This window comes from Coregonus clupeaformis, unplaced genomic scaffold (genome assembly GCF_020615455.1).
Source record: "Coregonus clupeaformis isolate EN_2021a unplaced genomic scaffold, ASM2061545v1 scaf2036, whole genome shotgun sequence".
Lineage (NCBI taxonomy): Eukaryota > Metazoa > Chordata > Actinopteri > Salmoniformes > Salmonidae > Coregonus > Coregonus clupeaformis.
The window spans coordinates 2,206-23,046 of NW_025535490.1; the positions used below are offsets into that span (position 1 = coordinate 2,206).

General features: G+C 49.6%; 1 protein-coding gene across 1 annotated transcript; it reads left to right on the forward strand.

The window, feature by feature from the left end:
- The first annotated feature begins 680 nt into the window (after window positions 1-680).
- Window positions 681-18,395, forward strand: LOC123488193 (E3 SUMO-protein ligase PIAS1-like). Its single transcript, XM_045219090.1, has 2 exons — window positions 681-1,407; window positions 17,971-18,395. Exons 1-2 carry the CDS (start codon window positions 1,279-1,281, stop codon window positions 18,268-18,270), a joined length of 429 nt encoding a protein of 142 aa, XP_045075025.1. The 5' UTR covers window positions 681-1,278; the 3' UTR covers window positions 18,271-18,395.
- Window positions 18,396-20,841: the final 2,446 nt, after the last annotated feature.

The following is a 20,841-nucleotide window of genomic DNA, read 5'->3' on the forward strand; positions in this document are numbered from 1 at the left end:
TGTTTTGGTCCTGCTGAACGCCAGCCAGACTACTGTCTGTTTTGGTCCTGCTGAACGCCAGCCAGACTACTGTCTGTTTTGGTCCTGCTGAACGCCAGCCAGACTACTGTCTGTTTTGGTCCTGCTGAACGCCATCCAGACTACTGTCTGTTTTGGTCCTGCTGAACGCCAGCCAGACTACTGTCTGTTTTGGTCCTGCTGAACGCCATCCAGACTACTGTCTGTTTTGGTCCTGCTGAACGCCATCCAGACTACTGTCTGTTTTGGTCCTGCTGAACGCCAGCCAGACTACTGTCTGTTTTGGTCCTGCTGAACGCCAGCCAGACTACTGTCTGTTTTGGTCCTGCTGAACGCCAGCCAGACTACTGTCTGTTTTGGTCCTGCTGAACGCCATCCAGACTACTGTCTGTTTTGGTCCTGCTGAACGCCAGCCAGACTACTGTCTGTTTTGGTCCTGCTGAACGCCAGCCAGACTACTGTCTGTTTTGGTCCTGCTGAACGCCAGCCAGACTACTGTCTGTTTTGGTCCTGCTGAACGCCAGCCAGACTACTGTCTGTTTTGGTCCTGCTGAACGCCATCCAGACTACTGTCTGTTTTGGTCCTGCTGAACGCCAGCCAGACTACTGTCTGTTTTGGTCCTGCTGAACGCCATCCAGACTACTGTCTGTTTTGGGTCCTGCTGAACGCCATCCAGACTACTGTCTGTTTTGGTCCTGCTGAACGCCAGCCAGACTACTGTCTGTTTTGGTCCTGCTGAACGCCAGCCAGACTACTGTCTGTTTTGGTCCTGCTGAACGCCAGCCAGACTACTGTCTGTTTTGGTCCTGCTGAACGCCATCCAGACTACTGTCTGTTTTGGTCCTGCTGAACGCCAGCCAGACTACTGTCTGTTTTGGTCCTGCTGAACGCCATCCAGACTACTGTCTGTTTTGGTCCTGCTGAACGCCATCCAGACTACTGTCTGTTTTGGTCCTGCTGAACGCCATCCAGACTACTGTCTGTTTTGGTCCTGCTGAACGCCAGCCAGACTACTGTCTGTTTTGGTCCTGCTGAACGCCAGCCAGACTACTGTCTGTTTTGGTCCTGCTGAACGCCATCCAGACTACTGTCTGTTTTGGTCCTGCTGAACGCCAGCCAGACTACTGTCTGTTTTGGTCCTGCTGAACGCCATCCAGTCTACTGTCTGTCTACACCCCTTTTCTGACCTGGTGTTCTGTTCTCTCCACAGTGTGTTGAACCTCCACAGCCAGGCGTCTCCGGTGGCCAGAGCTCCCAGCATGCCTCCTGTTGAGACCAGCTACATCCCCCCTCCTCCCCCCCTCATACAGGATTACAGCCACTACTACCACACCCCCAGCGACCTGGACCTCAACTTCTTCTCCTTCCTCCAGGGAGACAACCATCAGGTAATGACTTCACAGACTAGAACCAGACAACCATCAGGTAATGACTTCACAGAATAGAACCAGACAACCATCAGGTAATGACTTCACAGAATAGAACCAGACAACCATCAGGTAATGACTTCACAGACTAGAACCAGACAACCATCAGGTAATGACTTCACAGACTAGAACCAGACAACCATCAGGTAATGACTTCACAGACTAGAACCAGACAACCATCAGGTAATGACTTCACAGACTAGAACCAGACAACCATCAGGTAATGACTTCACAGACTAGAACCAGACAACCCTCCCTCCTCTCTCCTGTCTGTAGCATTACAACATGGTGATGACCCTCCCTCCTCTCTCTCCTGTCTGTAGCATTACAACATGGTGATGACCCTCCCTCCTCTCTCCTGTCTGTAGGCATTACAACATGGTGATGACCCTCCCTCCTCTCTCTCTCTCCTGTCTGTAGCATTACAACATGGTGGTGACCCCCCTCTCTCTCTCTCTCTCCTGTCTGTAGCATTACAACATGGTGATGACCTCCCTCCTCTCTCTCTCTCTGTCTGTAGCATTACAACATGGTGATGACCCTCCCTCCTCTCTCTCCTGTCTGTAGCATTACAACATGGTGATGACCCTCCCTCCTCTCTCTCTCTCCTGTCTGTAGCATTACAACATGGTGATGACCCTCCCTCCTCTCTCTCTCTCTCCTGTCTGTAGCATTACAACATGGTGATGACCCTCCTCCTCTCTCCTGTCTGTAGCATTACAACATGGTGATGACCCTCCCTCCTCTCTCCTGTCTGTAGCATTACAACATGGTGATGACCCTCCCTCCTCTCTCTCTCTCCTGTCTGTAGCATTACAACATGGTGATGACCCTCCCTCCTCTCTCTCTCTCCTGTCTGTAGCATTACAACATGGTGATGACCCTCCCTCCTCTCTCCTGTCTGTAGCATTACAACATGGTGATGACCCTCCCTCTCTCTCTCCTGTCTGTAGCATTACAACATGGTGATGACCCTCCCTCCTCTCTCTCTCTCCTGTCTGTAGCATTACAACATGGTGATGACCCTCCCTCCCTCTCTCCTGTCTGTAGCATTACAACATGGTGATGACCCTCCTCTCTCTCTCTCTCCTGTCTGTAGCATTACAACATGGTGATGACCCTCCCTCCTCTCTCTCTCTCCTGTCTGTAGCATTACAACATGGTGATGACCCTCCCTCCTCTCTCTCTCTCCTGTCTGTAGCATTACAACATGGTGATGACCTTCCCTCCTCTCTCCTGTCTGTAGCATTACAACATGGTGATGACCTTCCCTCCTCTCTCTCCTGTCTGTAGCATTACAACATGGTGATGACCTCCTCCTCTCTCTCCTGTCTGTAGCATTACAACATGGTGATGACCCTCCCTCCTCTCTCTCTCTCTGTCTGTAGCATTACAACATGGTGATGACCCTCCCTCTCTCTCTCTCTCTCCTGTCTGTAGCATTACAACATGGTGATGACCTTCCCTCCTCTCTCTCCTGTCTGTAGCATTACAACATGGTGATGACCCTCCCTCCTCTCTCTCCTGTCTGTAGCATTACAACATGGTGATGACCCTCCCTCCTCTCTCTCTCCTGTCTGTAGCATTACAACATGGTGATGACCCTCCCTCCTCTCTCTCTCTCCTGTCTGTAGCATTACAACATGGTGATGACCCTCCTCCTCTCTCTCTCCTGTCTGTAGCATTACAACATGGTGATGACCTTCCCTCCCTCTCTCTCTGTCTGTAGCATTACAACATGGTGATGACCCTCCCTCCTCTCTCTCTCTCCTGTCTGTAGCATTACAACATGGTGATGACCCTCCCTCCTCTCTCTCTCTCCTGTCTGTAGCATTACAACATGGTGATGACCCTCCCTCCTCTCTCTCTCCTGTCTGTAGCATTACAACATGGTGATGACCCTCCCCTCCTCTCTCTCTCCTGTCTGTAGCATTACAACATGGTGATGACCCTCCCTCCTCTCTCTCTCTCCTGTCTGTAGCATTACAACATGGTGATGACCCTCCCTCCTCTCTCTCTCTCCTGTCTGTAGCATTACAACATGGTGATGACCCTCCTCCTCTCTCTCCTGTCTGTAGCATTACAACATGGTGATGACCCCCTCCTCTCTCTCTCTCCTGTCTGTAGCATTACAACATGGTGATGACCCTCCCTCCTCTCTCTCCTGTCTGTAGCATTACAACATGGTGATGACCCTCCCCCTCTCTCCCTGTCTGTAGCATTACAACATGGTGATGACCCTCCCTCCTCTCTCTCCTCTGTCTGGTATCAAGCATTACAACATGGTGATGACCCTCCCTCCTCTCTCTCCTGTCTGTAGCATTACAACATGGTGATGACCCTCCCTCCTCTCTCTCCTGTCTGTAGCATTACAACATGGTGATGACCCTCCCTCCCTCTCTCTCCTGTCTGTAGCATTACAACATGGTGATGACCCCCCTCCCTCTCTCTCTCCTGTCTGTAGCATTACAACATGGTGATGACCCTCCCTCCTCTCTCTCTCCTGTCTGTAGCATTACAACATGGTGATGACCCTCCCTCTCTCTCTCTCCTGTCTGTAGCATTACAACATGGTGATGACCCTCCCTCCTCTCTCTCCCTGTCTGTAGCATTACAACATGGTGATGACCCTCCCTCCTCCTCTCTCTCCTGTCTGTAGCATTACAACATGGTGATGACCCTCCTCCTCCTCTCTCTCCTGTCTGTAGCATTACAACATGGTGATGACCCTCCCTCCTCTCTCTCCTGTCTGTAGCATTACAACATGGTGATGACCCTCCCTCTCTCTCTCCTGTCTGTAGCATTACAACATGGTGATGACCCTCCCTCCTCTCTCTCCTGTCTGTAGCATTACAACATGGTGATGACCCTCCCTCCTCTCTCTCTCTCCTGTCTGTAGCATTACAACATGGTGATGACCCTCCCTCCCTCTCTCTCCTGTCTGTAGCATTACAACATGGTGATGACCCTCCCTCTCTCTCTCCTGTCTGTAGCATTACAACATGGTGATGACCCTCCTCCTCTCTCTCTCCTGTCTGTAGCATTACAACATGGTGGTGACCCTCCCTCCTCTCTCTCCTGTCTGTAGCATTACAACATGGTGATGACCCTCCTCCTCTCTCTCTCTCCTGTCTGTAGCATTACAACATGGTGATGACCCTCCTCTCTCTCTCTCCTGTCTGTAGCATTACATGACCCCCTCTCTCTCCTGTCTGTAGCATTACAACATGGTGATGACCCTCCCTCTCTCTCTCTCCTGTCTGTAGCATTACAACATGGTGATGACCCTCCCTCCTCTCTCTCCTGTCTGTAGCATTACAACATGGTGATGACCCTCCCTCCTCTCTCTCTCTCCTGTCTGTAGCATTACAACATGGTGATGACCCCTCCCCCTCTCTGCCTTCTGTAGCATTACAACATGGTGATGACCCTCCCTCCTCTCTCCTGTCTGTAGCATTACAACATGGTGATGACCCTCCCTCCTCTCTCTCTCTCCTGTCTGTAGCATTACAACATGGTGATGACCCTCCCTCCCTCTCTCCTGTCTGTAGCATTACAACATGGTGATGACCCTCCCCCTCCTCTCTCCTGTCTGTAGCATTACAACATGGTGATGACCCTCCCTCCTCTCTCTCTCCTGTCTGTAGCATTACAACATGGTGATGACCCTCCTCCTCTCTCTCCTGTCTGTAGCATTACAACATGGTGGTGACCCTCCTCCTCCTCTCTCTCTGTCTGTAGCATTACAACATGGTGATGACCTCCTCCTCCTCTCTCCTGTCTGTAGCATTACAACATGGTGATGACCCTCCCTCCTCTCTCTTCTGTCTGTAGCATTACAACATGGTGATGACCCTCCTCTCTCCTCCCTGTCTGTAGCATTACAACATGGTGATGACCCTCCCTCCTCTCTCCTGTCTGTAGCATTACAACATGGTGATGACCCTCCCTCCTCTCTCTCCTGTCTGTAGCATTACAACATGGTGATGACCCTCCCTCCTCTCTCTCCTGTCTGTAGCATTACAACATGGTGATGACCCTCCCTCTCTCTCTCCTGTCTGTAGCATTACAACATGGTGATGACCCTCCCTCCTCTCTCTCTCTCCTGTCTGTAGCATTACAACATGGTGATGACCCTCCCTCCTCTCTCTCCTGTCTGTAGCATTACAACATGGTGATGACCCTCCCTCCTCTCTCCTGTCTGTAGCATTACAACATGGTGATGACCCTCCCTCTCTCTCTCTCCTGTCTGTAGCATTACAACATGGTGATGACCCTCCCTCCTCTCTCTCCTGTCTGTAGCATTGACAACATGGTGATGACCCTCCCTCCTCTCTCTCTCTCCTGTCTGTAGCATTACAACATGGTGATGACCCTCCCTCCTCTCTCCTGTCTGTAGCATTACAACATGGGGACCTCTCTCTCTCTTTCTGTAGCATTACAACATGGTGATGACCCTCCCTCTCTCTCCTGTCTGTAGCATTACAACATGGTGATGACCCTCCCTCCTCTCTCCTGTCTGTAGCATTACAACATGGTGATGACCCTCCCTCCTCTCTCTCTCTCCTGTCTGTAGCATTACAACATGGTGATGACCCTCCTCCCTCTCTCCTGTCTGTAGCATTACAACATGGTGATGACCCTCCCTCTCTCTCTCCTGTCTGTAGCATTACAACATGGTGATGACCCTCCCCTCCTCTCTCTCCTGTCTGTAGCATTACAACATGGTGATGACCCTCCCTCCTCTCTCCCTGTCTGTAGCATTACAACATGGTGATGACCCTCCCCTCCCTCTCTCTCTCCTGTCTGTAGCATTACAACATGGTGATGACCCTCCCTCCTCCTCTCTCCTGTCTGTAGCATTACAACATGGTGATGACCCTCCTCCTCTCTCTCTCCTGTCTGTAGCATTACAACATGGTGATGACCCTCCCTCCTCTCTCTCCTGTCTGTAGCATTACAACATGGTGATGACCCTCCCCCTCTCTCTCTCTCCTGTCTGTAGCATTACAACATGGTGATGACCCTCCCTCTCTCTCTCTCCTGTCTGTAGCATTACAACATGGTGATGACCCTCCCTCCTCTCTCCTGTCTGTAGCATTACAACATGGTGATGACCCTCCTCTCTCTCTCTCCTGTCTGTAGCATTACAACATGGTGATGACCCCCCTCCTCTCTCTCCTGTCTGTAGCATTACAACATGGTGATGACCCTCCCTCCTCTCTCTCTCTCCTGTCTGTAGCATTACAACATGGTGATGACCCTCCCTCCTCTCTCTCTCCTGTCTGTAGCATTACAACATGGTGATGACCCTCCCTCCTCTCTCTCTCTCCTGTCTGTAGCATTACAACATGGTGATGACCCTCCTCTCTCTGTCCTGTCTGTAGCATTACAACATGGTGATGACCCTCCCTCCTCTCTCTCCTGTCTGTAGCATTACAACATGGTGATGACCCTCCCTCCTCTCTCTCTCCTGTCTGTAGCATTACAACATGGTGATGACCCTCCCTCCTCTCTCTCCTGTCTGTAGCATTACAACATGGTGATGACCCTCCCCTCTCTCTCTCCTGTCTGTAGCATTACAACATGGTGATGACCCTCCCTCCTCTCTCTCCTGTCTGTAGCATTACAACATGGTGATGACCCTCCTCTCTCTCTCTCCTGTCTGTAGCATTACAACATGGTGATGACCCTCCCTCCTCTCTCTCTCTCCTGTCTGTAGCATTACAACATGGTGATGACCCTCCTCCTCTCTCTCTCCTGTCTGTAGCATTACAACATGGTGATGACCCTCCCTCCTCTCTCTCCTGTCTGTAGCATTACAACATGGTGATGACCCTCCCTCCTCTCTCTCCTGTCTGTAGCATTACAACATGGTGATGACCCTCCTCCTCTCTCTCTCTCCTGTCTGTAGCATTACAACATGGTGGTGACCCTCCCTCCTCTCTCTCTCCTGTCTGTAGCATTACAACATGGTGATGACCCTCCCTCCTCTCTCTCTCTCCTGTCTGTAGCATTACAACATGGTGATGACCCTCCCTCCTCTCTCTCTCTCCTGTCTGTAGCATTACAACATGGTGATGACCCTCCCTCCTCTCTCTCCTGTCTGTAGCATTACAACATGGTGATGACCCTCCCTCCTCTCTCTCTCCTGTCTGTAGCATTACAACATGGTGATGACCCTCCCTCCTCTCTCTCTCCTGTCTGTAGCATTACAACATGGTGATGACCCTCCCTCCTCTCTCCTGTCTGTAGCATTACAACATGGTGATGACCCTCCCTCCTCTCTCTCCTGTCTGTAGCATTACAACATGGTGATGACCCTCCCTCCTCTCTCTCCTGTCTGTAGCATTACAACATGGTGATGACCCTCCCTCCTCTCTCTCCTGTCTGTAGCATTACAACATGGTGATGACCCTCCCTCCCTCTCTCTCCTGTCTCTAGCATTACAACATGGTGATGACCCTCCCTCCTCTCTCTCCTGTCTGTAGCATTACAACATGGTGATGACCCTCCCTCCTCTCTCTCCTGTCTGTAGCATTACAACATGGTGATGACCCTCCCTCCTCTCTCTCCTGTCTGTAGCATTACAACATGGTGATGACCCTCCCTCCTCTCTCTCTCTCCTGTCTGTAGCATTACAACATGGTGATGACCCTCCCTCCCTCCTCTCTCTCCTGTCTGTAGCATTACAACATGGTGATGACCCTCCCTCCTCTCTCTCTCTCCTGTCTGTAGCATTACAACATGGTGATGACCCTCCCTCCTCTCTCTCCTGTCTGTAGCATTACAACATGGTGATGACCCTCCCTCCTCTCTCTCCTGTCTGTAGCATTGCAACATGGTGATGACCCTCCCTCCTCTCTCCTGTCTTAGCATTACAACATGGTGATGACCCTCCCTCCTCTCTCTCTCTCCTGTCTGTAGCATTACAACATGGTGATGACCCTCCCTCTCTCTCTCTCTCCTGTCTGTAGCATTACAACATGGTGGTGACCCTCCTCCTCTCTCTCTCCTGTCTGTAGCATTACAACATGGTGATGACCCTCCCTCTCTCTCCTGTCTGTAGCATTACAACATGGTGATGACCCTCCCTCCTCTCTCTCCTGTCTGTAGCATTACAACATGGTGATGACCCTCCCTCCTCTCTCCTGTCTGTAGCATTACAACATGGTGATGACCCTCCCTCCTCTCTCTCTCTCCTGTCTGTAGCATTACAACATGGTGATGACCCTCCCTCCTCTCTCTCTCTCCTGTCTGTAGCATTACAACATGGTGATGACCCTCCTCCTCTCTCTCCTGTCTGTAGCATTACAACATGGTGATGACCCTCCCTCCTCTCTCTCTCTCCTGTCTGTAGCATTACAACATGGTGGTGACCCTCCCTCCTCTCTCTCCTGTCTGTAGCATTACAACATGGTGGTGACCCTCCCTCCTCTCTCTCCTGTCTGTAGCATTACAACATGGTGATGACCCTCCCTCCTCCTCTCTCTCCTGTCTGTAGCATTACAACATGGTGGTGACCCTCCCTCCTCTCTCCTGTCTGTAGCATTACAACATGGTGATGACCCTCCCTCCTCTCTCTCTCTCCTGTCTGTAGCATTACAACATGGTGATGACCCTCCTCCTCTCTCTCCTGTCTGTAGCATTACAACATGGTGATGACCCTCCCCTCCTCTCTCTCTCTCCTGTCTGTAGCATTACAACATGGTGATGACCCTCCCTCCTCTCTCTCCTGTCTGTAGCATTACAACATGGTGATGACCCTCTCTCCTGTCTGTAGCATTACAACATGGTGATGACCCTCCCTCCTCTCTCTCTCTTGTCTGTAGCATTACAACATGGTGATGACCCTCCCTCCTCTCTCCTGTCTGTAGCATTACAACATGGTGATGACCCTCCCTCCTCTCTCTCTCTCCTGTCTGTAGCATTACAACATGGTGATGACCCTCCCTCCTCTCTCTCCTGTCTGTAGCATTACAACATGGTGATGACCCTCCCTCCTCTCTCCTGTCTGTAGCATTACAACATGGTGATGACCCTCCCTCCTCTCTCTCTCTCCTGTCTGTAGCATTACAACATGGTGATGACCCTCCCTCCTCTCTCTCCTGTCTGTAGCATTACAACATGGTGATGACCCTCCCTCCTCTCTCTCTCTCCTGTCTGTAGCATTACAACATGGTGATGACCCTCCTCCTCTCTCCTGTCTGTAGCATTACAACATGGTGATGACCCTCCCTCTCTCTCTCTCTCCTGTCTGTAGCATTACAACATGGTGGTGACCCTCCCTCCTCTCTCCTGTCTGTAGCATTACAACATGGTGATGACCCTCCCTCCTCTCTCCTGTCTGTAGCATTACAACATGGTGATGACCCTCCCTCCTCTCTCTCCTGTCTGTAGCATTACAACATGGTGATGACCCTCCCTCCTCTCTCTCTCTCCTGTCTGTAGCATTACAACATGGTGATGACCCTCCCTCCTCTCTCTCTCCTGTCTGTAGCATTGCAACATGGTGATGACCCTCCCTCCTCTCTCTCTCTCTCCTGTCTGTAGCATTACAACATGGTGATGACCCTCCCTCCTCTCTCCTGTCTGTAGCATTACAACATGGTGATGACCCTCCCTCCTCTCTCCTGTCTGTAGCATTACAACATGGTGATGACCCTCCCTCCTCTCTCTCTCTCCTGTCTGTAGCATTACAACATGGTGATGACCCTCCCTCCTCTCTCTCCTGTCTATAGCATTACAACATGGTGATGACCCTCCCTCCTCTCTCTCCTGTCTGTAGCATTACAACATGGTGATGACCCTCCCTCCTCTCTCTCCTGTCTGTAGCATTACAACATGGTGATGACCCTCCCTCCTCTCTCTCCTGTCTGTAGCATTACAACATGGTGATGACCCTCCCTCCTCTCTCTCCTGTCTGTAGCATTACAACATGGTGATGACCCTCCCTCCTCTCTCTCCTGTCTGTAGCATTACAACATGGTGATGACCCTCCCTCCTCTCTCTCTCTCCTGTCTGTAGCATTACAACATGGTGATGACCCTCCCTCCTCTCTCTCTCTCCTGTCTGTAGCATTACAACATGGTGATGACCCTCCCTCCTCTCTCTCTCCTGTCTGGCATTACAACATGGTGATGACCCTCCCTCCTCTCTCCTGTCTGTAGCATTACAACATGGTGATGACCCTCCCTCCTCTCTCCTGTCTGTAGCATTACAACATGGTGATGACCCTCCCTCCTCTCTCTCCTGTCTGTAGCATTACAACATGGTGATGACCCTCCCTCCTCTCTCTCTCTCCTGTCTGTAGCATTACAACATGGTGATGACCCTCCCTCCTCTCTCCTGTCTATAGCATTACAACATGGTGATGACCCTCCCTCCTCTCTCTCTCTCTCCTGTCTGTAGCATTACAACATGGTGATCAAATCAAATCAAATCAAATTTTATTGGTCACATGCGCCGAATACAACAAGTGCAGACATTACAGTGAAATGCTTACTTACAGCCCTTAACCAACAGTGCGTTTATTTTAAACAAAAAAGTAAGAATAAAACAACAACAAAAAAAAGTGTTGAGAAAACAAAGAGCAGAAGTAAAATAAAGTGACAGTAGGGAGGCTATATATACAGGGGGGTAACGGTGCAGAGTCAATGTGCGGGGGCACCGGCTAGTTGAGGTAGTTGAGGTAATATGTACATGTGGGTAGAGTTAAAGTGACTATGCATAAATACTTAACAGAGTAGCAGCAGCGTAAAAAGGATGGGGTGGGGGGGGCAGTGCAAATAGTCCGGGTAGCCATGATTAGCTGTTCAGGAGTCTTATGGCTTGTGGGTAGAAGCTGTTGAGAAGTCTTTTGGACCTAGACTTGGCACTCCGGTACCGCTTGCACGTGCGGTAGCAGAGAGAACAGTCTATGACTAGGGTGGCTGGAGTCTTTGACAATTTTGAGGGCCTTCCTCTGACACCGCCTGGTATAGAGGTCTTGGATGGCAGGGAGCTTTGCCCCAGTGATGTACTGGGCCGTACGCACTACCCTCTGTAGTGCCTTGCGGTCAGAGGCCAAGCAGTTGCCATACCAGGCGGTGATGCAACCAGTCAGGATGCTCTCGATGGTGCAGCTGTAGAATTTTTGAGGATCTGAGGACCCATGCCAAATCTTTTTAGTCTCCTGAGGGGGAATAGGCTTTGTCGTGCCCTCTTCACGACTGTCTTGGTGTGCTTGGACCATGATAGTTCGTTGGTGATGTGGACACCAAGGAACTTGAAGCTCTCAACCTGTTCCACTACAGCCCCGTCGGTGAGAATGGGGCGTGCTCAGTCCTCTTTTTTTCCTGTAGTCCACAATCATCTCCTTTGTCTTGGTCACGTTGAGGGAGAGGTTGTTGTCCTGGCACCACACGGCCAGATCTCTGACCTCCTCCCTATAGGCTGTCTCATCGTTGTCGGTGATCAGGCCTACCACTGTTGTGTCGTCGGCAAACTTAATGATGGTGTTGGAGTCGTGCCTGGCCATGCAGTCATGGGTGAACAGAGAGTACAGGAGGGGACTGAGCACGCACCCCTGAGGGGGCCCCCGTGTTGAGGATCAGTGTGGCAGATGTGTTGTTACCTACCCTTACCACCTGGGGGCGGCCCGTCAGGAAGTCCAGGATCCAGTTGCAGAGGGAGGTGTTTAGTCCCAGGATCCTTAGCTTAGTGATGAGCTTAGAGGGCACTATGGTGTTGAATGCTGAGCTGTAGTCAATGAATAGCATTCTCACGTAGGTGTTCCTCTTGTCCAGGTGGGAAAGGGCAGTGTGGAGTGCGATAGAGATTGCATCATCTGTGGATCTGTTGGGGCGGTATGCAAATTGGAGTGGGTCTAGGGTTTCTGGGATTATGCTGTTGATGTGAGCCATGACCAGTCTTTCAAAGCACTTCATGGCTACAGACGTCAGTGCCACGGGTCGGTAGTCATTTAGGCAGGTTATCTTAGAGTTCTTGGGCACGGGGACTATGGTGGTCTGCTTGAAACATGTTGGTATTACAGACTCGGTCAGGGACATGTTGAAAATGTCAGTGAAGACACTTGCCAGTTGGTCAGCACATGCTCGGAGTACACGCCCTGGTAATCCGTCTGGCCCAGCGGCCTTGTGAATGTTGACTTGCTTAAAAGTCTTACTCAGCATCGGCTACGGAGAGCGTGATCACATAGTCGTCCCGGAACAGCTGGTGCTCTCATGCATGCTTCAGTGTTGCTTGCCTCAAGCGAGCATAGAAGTGGTTTAGCTTGCCTGGTAGGCTTGTGTCACTGGGCAGCTCGCGGCTGTGCTTCCCTTTGTAGTCTGTAATAGTTTTCCAAGCCCTGCCACATCCGACGAGCGTCAGAGCCAGTGTAGTATGATTCAATCTTAGACCTGTATTGACTCTTTGCCTGTTTGATGGTTCGTCGGAGGTCATAGCGGGATTTCTTATAAGCTTCCGGGTTAGAGTCCCGTTCCTTGAAAGCGGCAGCTCTACCCTTTAGCTCAGTGCGGATGTTGCCTGTAATCCATGGCTTCTGGTTGGGGTATGTACGTACGGTCACTGTGGGGACGACATCATCGATGCACTTATTGATGAAGCCAGTGACTGATGTGGTGTACTCCTCAATGCTGTCTGAAGAATCCCGGAACATGTTCCAGTCTGTGCTAGCAAAACAGTCCTGTAGCTTTGGCATCTGCGTCATCTGACCACTTTTTTTATTAACCGAATCACTGGTGCTTCCTGCTTCAGTTTTTGCTTATAAGCAGGAATCAGGAGGATAGAGTTATGGTCAGATTTGCCAAATGGAGGGCGAGGGAGAGCTTTGTATGCGTCTCTGTGTGTGGAGTAAAGGTGGTCTAGAGTTTTTTTCCCTCTGGTTGCACATTTGACATGCTGGTAGAAATTAGGTAGAACGGATTTAAGTTTCCCTGCATTAAAGTCCCCGCCACTAGGAGCGCTGCATCTGGATGAGCGTTTTCTGTTGATTAATGGCCTTGTACAACTCGTTCAGTGCAATCTTAATGCCAGCATTGGTTTGTGGTGGTAAATAGACAGCTATGAAAATATAGCTGAAAACTCTCTTGGTAAATAGTGTGGTCTACAGCTTATCATAAGATACTCTACCTCAGGCGAGCAAAACCTCGAGACTTCCTTAGTATTTGATTTTGTACACCAGCTGTTGTTTACAAATATACAGAGACCGCCACCCTTTGTCTTACCGGAGCCAGCCGTTCTGTCCTGCCGATGTAGCGTGTAGCCTGCTAGCTGAATGGTATCATTGTTGTCGTTCAGCCACGACTCCGTGAAACATAAGATATTACAGTTTTTAATGTCCCGTTGGTAGGATAACCGTAATCTTAAATCGTCAATTTTATTCTCAAAAGATTGAACGTTGGCTAATAGTATTGATGGGAGAGGCAGTTTACCCTCCCTCCTCTCTCTCTCTCCTGTCTGTAGCATTACAACATGGTGATGACCCTCCCTCTCTCTCTCTCTCCTGTCTGTAGCATTACAACATGGTGATGACCCTCCCTCCTCTCTCCTGTCTGTAGCATTACAACATGGTGATGACCCTCCCTCCTCTCTCTCTCTCCTGTCTGTAGCATTACAACATGGTGATGACCCTCCCTCCTCTCTCTCTCTCCTGTCTGTAGCATTACAACATGGTGATGACCCTCCCTCCTCTCTCTCTCTCCTGTCTGTAGCATTACAACATGGTGATGACCCTCCCTCCTCTCTCTCTCTCCTGTCTGTAGCATTACAACATGGTGATGACCCTCCCTCCTCTCTCTCCTGTCTGTAGCATTACAACATGGTGGTGACCCTCCCTCCTCTCTCTCCTGTCTGTAGCATTACAACATGGTGATGACCCTCCCTCCTCTCTCTCCTGTCTGTAGCATTACAACATGGTGATGACCCTCCCTCCTCTCTCTCCTGTCTGTAGCATTACAACATGGTGATGACCCTCCCTCCTCTCTCCTGTCTGTAGCATTACAACATGGTGATGACCCTCCCTCCTCTCTCTCTCTCCTGTCTGTAGCATTACAACATGGTGATGACCCTCCCTCCTCTCTCTCCTGTCTGTAGCATTACAACATGGTGATGACCCCTCCCTCCTCTCTCCTGTCTGTAGCATTACAACATGGTGATGACCCTCCCTCCTCTCTCTCTCTCCTGTCTGTAGCATTACAACATGGTGATGACCCTCCCTCTCTCTCTCCTGTCTGTAGCATTACAACATGGTGATGACCCTCCTCCTCTCTCTCTCTCCTGTCTGTAGCATTACAACATGGTGATGACCCTCCCTCCCTCTCTCTCCTGTCTGTAGCATTACAACATGGTGATGACCCTCCCTCCTCTCTCCTGTCTGTAGCATTACAACATGGTGGTGACCCTCCCTCCTCTCTCCTGTCTGTAGCATTACAACATGGTGATGACCCTCCCTCCTCTCTCTCTCTCCTGTCTGTAGCATTACAACATGGTGATGACCCTCCCTCCTCTCTCCTGTCTGTAGCATTACAACATGGTGATGACCCTCCCTCCCTCTCTCTCCTGTCTGTAGCATTACAACATGGTGATGACCCTCCCTCCTCTCTCTCTCTCCTGTCTGTAGCATTACAACATGGTGATGACCCTCCCTCCCTCCTCTCTCTCCTGTCTGTAGCATTACAACATGGTGATGACCCTCCCTCCTCTCTCTCCTGTCTGTAGCATTACAACATGGTGATGACCCTCCCTCCTCTCTCTCCTGTCTGTAGCATTACAACATGGTGATGACCCTCCCTTCTCTCTCTCCTGTCTGTAGCATTACAACATGGTGATGACTCCTCCCTCTCTCTCTCTCTCCTGTCTGTAGCATTACAACATGGTGATGACCCTCCCTCCTCTCTCTCTCTCCTGTCTGTAGCATTACAACATGGTGATGACCCTCCCTCCTCTCTCTCTCTCCTGTCTGTAGCATTACAACATGGTGATGACCCTCCCTCCTCTCTCTCTCTCTCCTGTCTGTAGCATTACAACATGGTGATGACCCTCCCTCCTCTCTCTCCTGTCTGTAGCATTACAACATGGTGATGACCCTCCCTCCTCTCTCTCCTGTCTGTAGCATTACAACATGGTGATGACCCTCTCTCCTGTCTGTAGCATTACAACATGGTGATGACCCTCCCTCCTCTCTCTCTCTCCTGTCTGTAGCATTACAACATGGTGATGACCCTCCCTCCTCTCTCTCCTGTCTGTAGCATTACAACATGGTGATGACCCTCCCTCCTCTCTCTCTCTCCTGTCTGTAGCATTACAACATGGTGATGACCCTCCCTCTCTCTCTCTCCTGTCTGTAGCATTACAACACGGTGATGACCCTCCCTCCTCTCTCCTGTCTGTAGCATTACAACATGGTGATGACCCTCCCTCCTCTCTCTCTCTCCTGTCTGTAGCATTACAACATGGTGGTGACCCTCCCTCCTCTCTCTCTCTCCTGTCTGTAGCATTACAACATGGTGATGACCCTCCCTCCTCTCTCTCTCTCCTGTCTGTAGCATTACAACATGGTGATGGCCCTCCCCTCCTCTCTCTCTCTCCTGTCTGTAGCATTACAACATGGTGGTGACCCTCCCTCCTCTCTCTCTCTCCTGTCTGTAGCATTACAACATGGTGATGACCCTCCCTCCCCTCTCTCCTGTCTGTAGCATTACAACATGGTGATGACCCTCCCTCCTCTCTCTCTCTCCTGTCTGTAGCATTACAACATGGTGATGACCCCCTCCTCCTCTCTCTCTCTCCTGTCTGTAGCATTACAACATGGTGATGACCCTCCCTCCTCTCTCTCCTGTCTGTAGCATTACAACATGGTGATGACCCTCCCTCCTCTCTCTCTCTCCTGTCTGTAGCATTACAACATGGTGATGACCCTCCCTCCTCTCTCTCCTGTCTGTAGCATTACAACATGGTGATGACCCTCCCTCCTCTCTCTCCTGTCTGTAGCATTACAACATGGTGATGACCCTCCCTCCTCTCTCTCTCTCCTGTCTGTAGCATTACAACATGGTGATGACCTTCCCTCCTCTCTCTCCTGTCTGTAGCATTACAACATGGTGATGACCCTCCCTCCTCTCTCTCTCTCCTGTCTGTAGCATTACAACATGGTGATGACCCTCCCTCCTCTCTCCTGTCTGTAGCATTACAACATGGTGGTGACCCTCCCTCCTCTCTCTCTCTCCTGTCTGTAGCATTACAACATGGTGATGACCCTCCCTCCTCTCTCTCCTGTCTGTAGCATTACAACATGGTGGTGACCCTCCCTCCTCTCTCTCTCTCCTGTCTGTAGCATTACAACATGGTGATGACCCTCCCTCCTCTCTCTCTCTCCTGTCTGTAGCATTACAACATGGTGATGACCCTCCCTCCTCTCTCTCTCTCCTGTCTGTAGCATTACAACATGGTGATGACCCTCCCTCCTCTCTCTCCTGTCTGTAGCATTACAACATGGTGATGGCCCTCCCTCCTCTCTCTCTCTCCTGTCTGTAGCATTACAACATGGTGGTGACCCTCCCTCCTCTCTCTCTCTCCTGTCTGTAGCATTACAACATGGTGGTGACCCTCCCTCCTCTCTCTCTCTCCTGTCTGTAGCATTACAACATGGTGATGACCCTCCCTCCTCTCTCTCTCTCCTGTCTGTAGCATTACAACATGGTGATGACCCTCCTCCTCTCTCTCCTGTCTGTAGCATTACAACATGGTGATGACCCTCCCTCCTCTCTCTCCTGTCTGTAGCATTACAACATGGTGATGACCTTCCTCTCTCTCTCTCCTGTCTGTAGCATTACAACATGGTGGTGACCCTCCCTCCTCTCTCTCTCTCTCCTGTCTGTAGCATTACAACATGGTGGTGACCCTCCCTCCTCTCTCTCTCTCTCCTGTCTGTAGCATTACAACATGGTGGTGACCCTCCCTCCTCTCTCTCTCTCCTGTCTGTAGCATTACAACATGGTGATGACCCTCCCTCCTCTCTCTCCTGTCTGTAGCATTACAACATGGTGATGACCCTCCCTCCTCTCTCCTGTCTGTAGCATTACAACATGGTGATGACCCTCCCTCCTCTCTCTCTCTCCTGTCTGTAGCATTACAACATGGTGATGACCCTCCCCTCCTCTCTCTCTCTCCTGTCTGTAGCATTACAACATGGTGATGACCCTCCCTCCTCTCTCTCTCTCCTGTCTGTAGCATTACAACATGGTGATGACCCTCCCTCCTCTCTCTCTCTCCTGTCTGTAGCATTACAACATGGTGATGACCCCCCTCCTCTCTCTCTCTCCTGTCTGTAGCATTACAACATGGTGATGACCCTCCCTCCTCTCTCTCCTGTCTGTAGCATTACAACATGGTGGTGACCCTCCCTCCTCTCTCTCCTGTCTGTAGCATTACAACATGGTGATGACCCTCCCTCCTCTCTCCTGTCTGTAGCATTACAACATGGTGATGACCCTCCCTCCTCTCTCTCTCTCCTGTCTGTAGCATTACAACATGGTGATGGCTGCAGCAGCGGCGGCCTCGGCCTCAGACGACCACGACCTGCTCCTCAACCGCTTCCTGCCCTATAGCTCCTCCCAGATGTTCCTGGACCAACCAGGGACCCCCGGGGGCGGGAGCAGCGCCCTGGCAGCAGCCAATGGGGGCAGCAACAGCGGCAGCAGCTCCAGTCTTGTTTCATCTAATAGTTTAAGAGAGAGGGATGGAGACAGGGATAGCCACTCGAGCAGGTCTGACGCAGCCGTCATATACGGCTCCATACCAGACGTGATCTCGCTAGACTGAAGGGAAGGGGGGGGTGTTGTCCACACAGAACTGAAAAACAACTCGAGGGAGAAAATATAAACAGAAGGGGACGACGAAAGAAGTAAAATAAAGGAGAAGGAAACTATGCTATGTACAGAGAGGAACAATCTATTTTCAATTTGACTTATTATGTAAATAAGCTCCCGATGATGATGAGTAACTTTAGTTGATATTTTTCTGTGGATACTGAAGATTTTTTCACACCCTCTTTCTTCACGTGGTCCCCCTTGATTATATACTACCTTTTTGTACTTCGTTTGTACTTATTTTAATATTCCATGTCGACGGCATTATTTTTGTCTCATCGCGTTTCGACGGTGCTTTCGGAGCCAGAGGAGAATCTGTCCATTTGTTTGTTTCGTTCATCACTGTAGATTTATTTTTTATTATTTTTTCTTTCAAACATTAATTCATACTGTGGTCAATAATATTGTATTTAATTATTTTCAAGGTATTATTTATGATGCTTTTTGAGTTCTGTTGGATCAATGTGTGCTGTTTTTAAAAGCATTCCTTATTGTGCCCCCTGCTACATGTTATTGTTGCCACTGGGAATACGCAGGCTAGCCTGGGGACCAGTCTGTCTGCTATCACAAGGAGTGGAATGACAGCACAGACAGACTGGTACCCAGGCTATACACAGGCTGGTTATAGATCCACTACTGTGGTTGCTCTGGGTTCTGCTCCTCTCTCATCTCTTTCATTTTAGTCATTTTAGCAGACGCTCTTATCCAGAGCGACTTACAGTTAGTGAGTGCATACATTTTTTCAAACTGGCCCCCCCCCCGTGGGAAACGAACCCACAACCCTGGCGTTGCAAGCGCCATGCTCTACCAACTGAGCTACAGGAAACCTCGTTTTCTTGCAGTGTCCATCCTTAGTTGTTTTCACATAGAATAAATATTAGTAAAATAGTATTGAAATTGCCGTCATAGTTACCCACAGCAAATTTACATTATGGTGGGGAGGGGAATGAGGACAAAATTATTTAAATCCAGTTTATTGCTATGGTACCTTTTTATATTTTCATGCAGGGTGTATCTTTGACTTTTATTTTCTTCTCACAATTCACCAAGACATCTAAGGAAAACAAAACCATGTATATTGAAGTTGCATTTGTTTTGGAACAGAGAACAAACCGCATGGCTTTTCATGCCTGCGATCTCGTGCAGTCTCTTCTCTCTTTCTCCTCTCACTCACCCCAGAGTCCAGTGGCTCTATAACTGCCCCTGTGGTCTGATCACCCCAGAGTCCAGTGGCTCTATAACTGCCCCTGTGGTCTGATCACCCCAGAGTCCAGTGGCTCTATAACTGCCCCTGTGGTCTGATGAGACGCTTTGTTGCTCAGTGTGACTGTGCTGTAATGCCTATTGAATACCTGACAGAGAATGGTCTGTGACAGCTTCATCATATGCCTCATCCACACTATAGGGCCAACCTGAACGGTACTGTAATGGCTTGGGTTTTTTTTTCTTTTCACATTGCTCTTTTCCAGGACTTTTTCAGCAACTTTTGGTGGATGTGGAACCAGGCCAGCCCAGTACAGCTTGGCTCTGTTAAGGCACTGTAGTGTGGATTGGGCCATTGTGGCTCTGCTCCCGTTATTCTATCCCACGTTCTGTTAGCCCCTATTCCCTTCCTGTGTACACAGTTAGTATTATTTATTATTTCCTCTATATATTATTTTTAGTTGATTCATGAATATGCATTGCTATTGTCGTATGATATTTCTTTAGTAATTCTATGCTATTTAAGAGATCATTGTCGCTTGATATGCATCATTGTAACAAACCAATTCTCTTTTTAGTTTTTCCTTCTGTCTGTTTTGCTATTGAATGATGTCAATATCACCAATAGAGGTTTGGAGCATTTTGACTGTCTCTGTCTCTCTACTGTGTCGTTTGATAATTGTATGAATTATACAAATACAGCTAGACGACAACCAAATGATGGTATGCTCTGGCCTCTGCAAAAAAAAATAGCGCTAGTCAATAAATCATCGTGCGTGAGCGGTTGGATCAAGGTGCTTTTGCAGAAGTAATTACAGTGGGGGAAAAAAAGTATTTAGTCAGCCACCAATTGTGCAAGTTCTCCCACTTAAAAAGATGAGAGAGGCCTGTAATTTTCATCATAGGTACACGTCAACTATGACAGACAAATTGAGGAAAAGAAATCCAGAAAATCACATTGTAGGATTTTTAATGAATTTATTTGCAAATTATGGTGGAAAATACGTATTTGGTCACCTACATACAAGCAAGATTTCTGGCATTCACAGACCTGTAACTTCTTCTTTAAGAGGCTCCTCTGTCCTCCACTCGTTACCTGTATTAATGGCACCTGTTTGAACTTGTTATCAGTATAAAAGACACCTGTCCACAACCTCAAACAGTCACACTCCAAACTCCACTATGGCCAAGACCAAAGAGCTGTCAAAGGACACCAGAAACAAAATTGTAGACCTGCACCAGGCTGGGAAGACTGAATCTGCAATAGGTAAGCAGCTTGGTTTGAAGAAATCAACTGTGGGAGCAATTATTAGGAAATGGA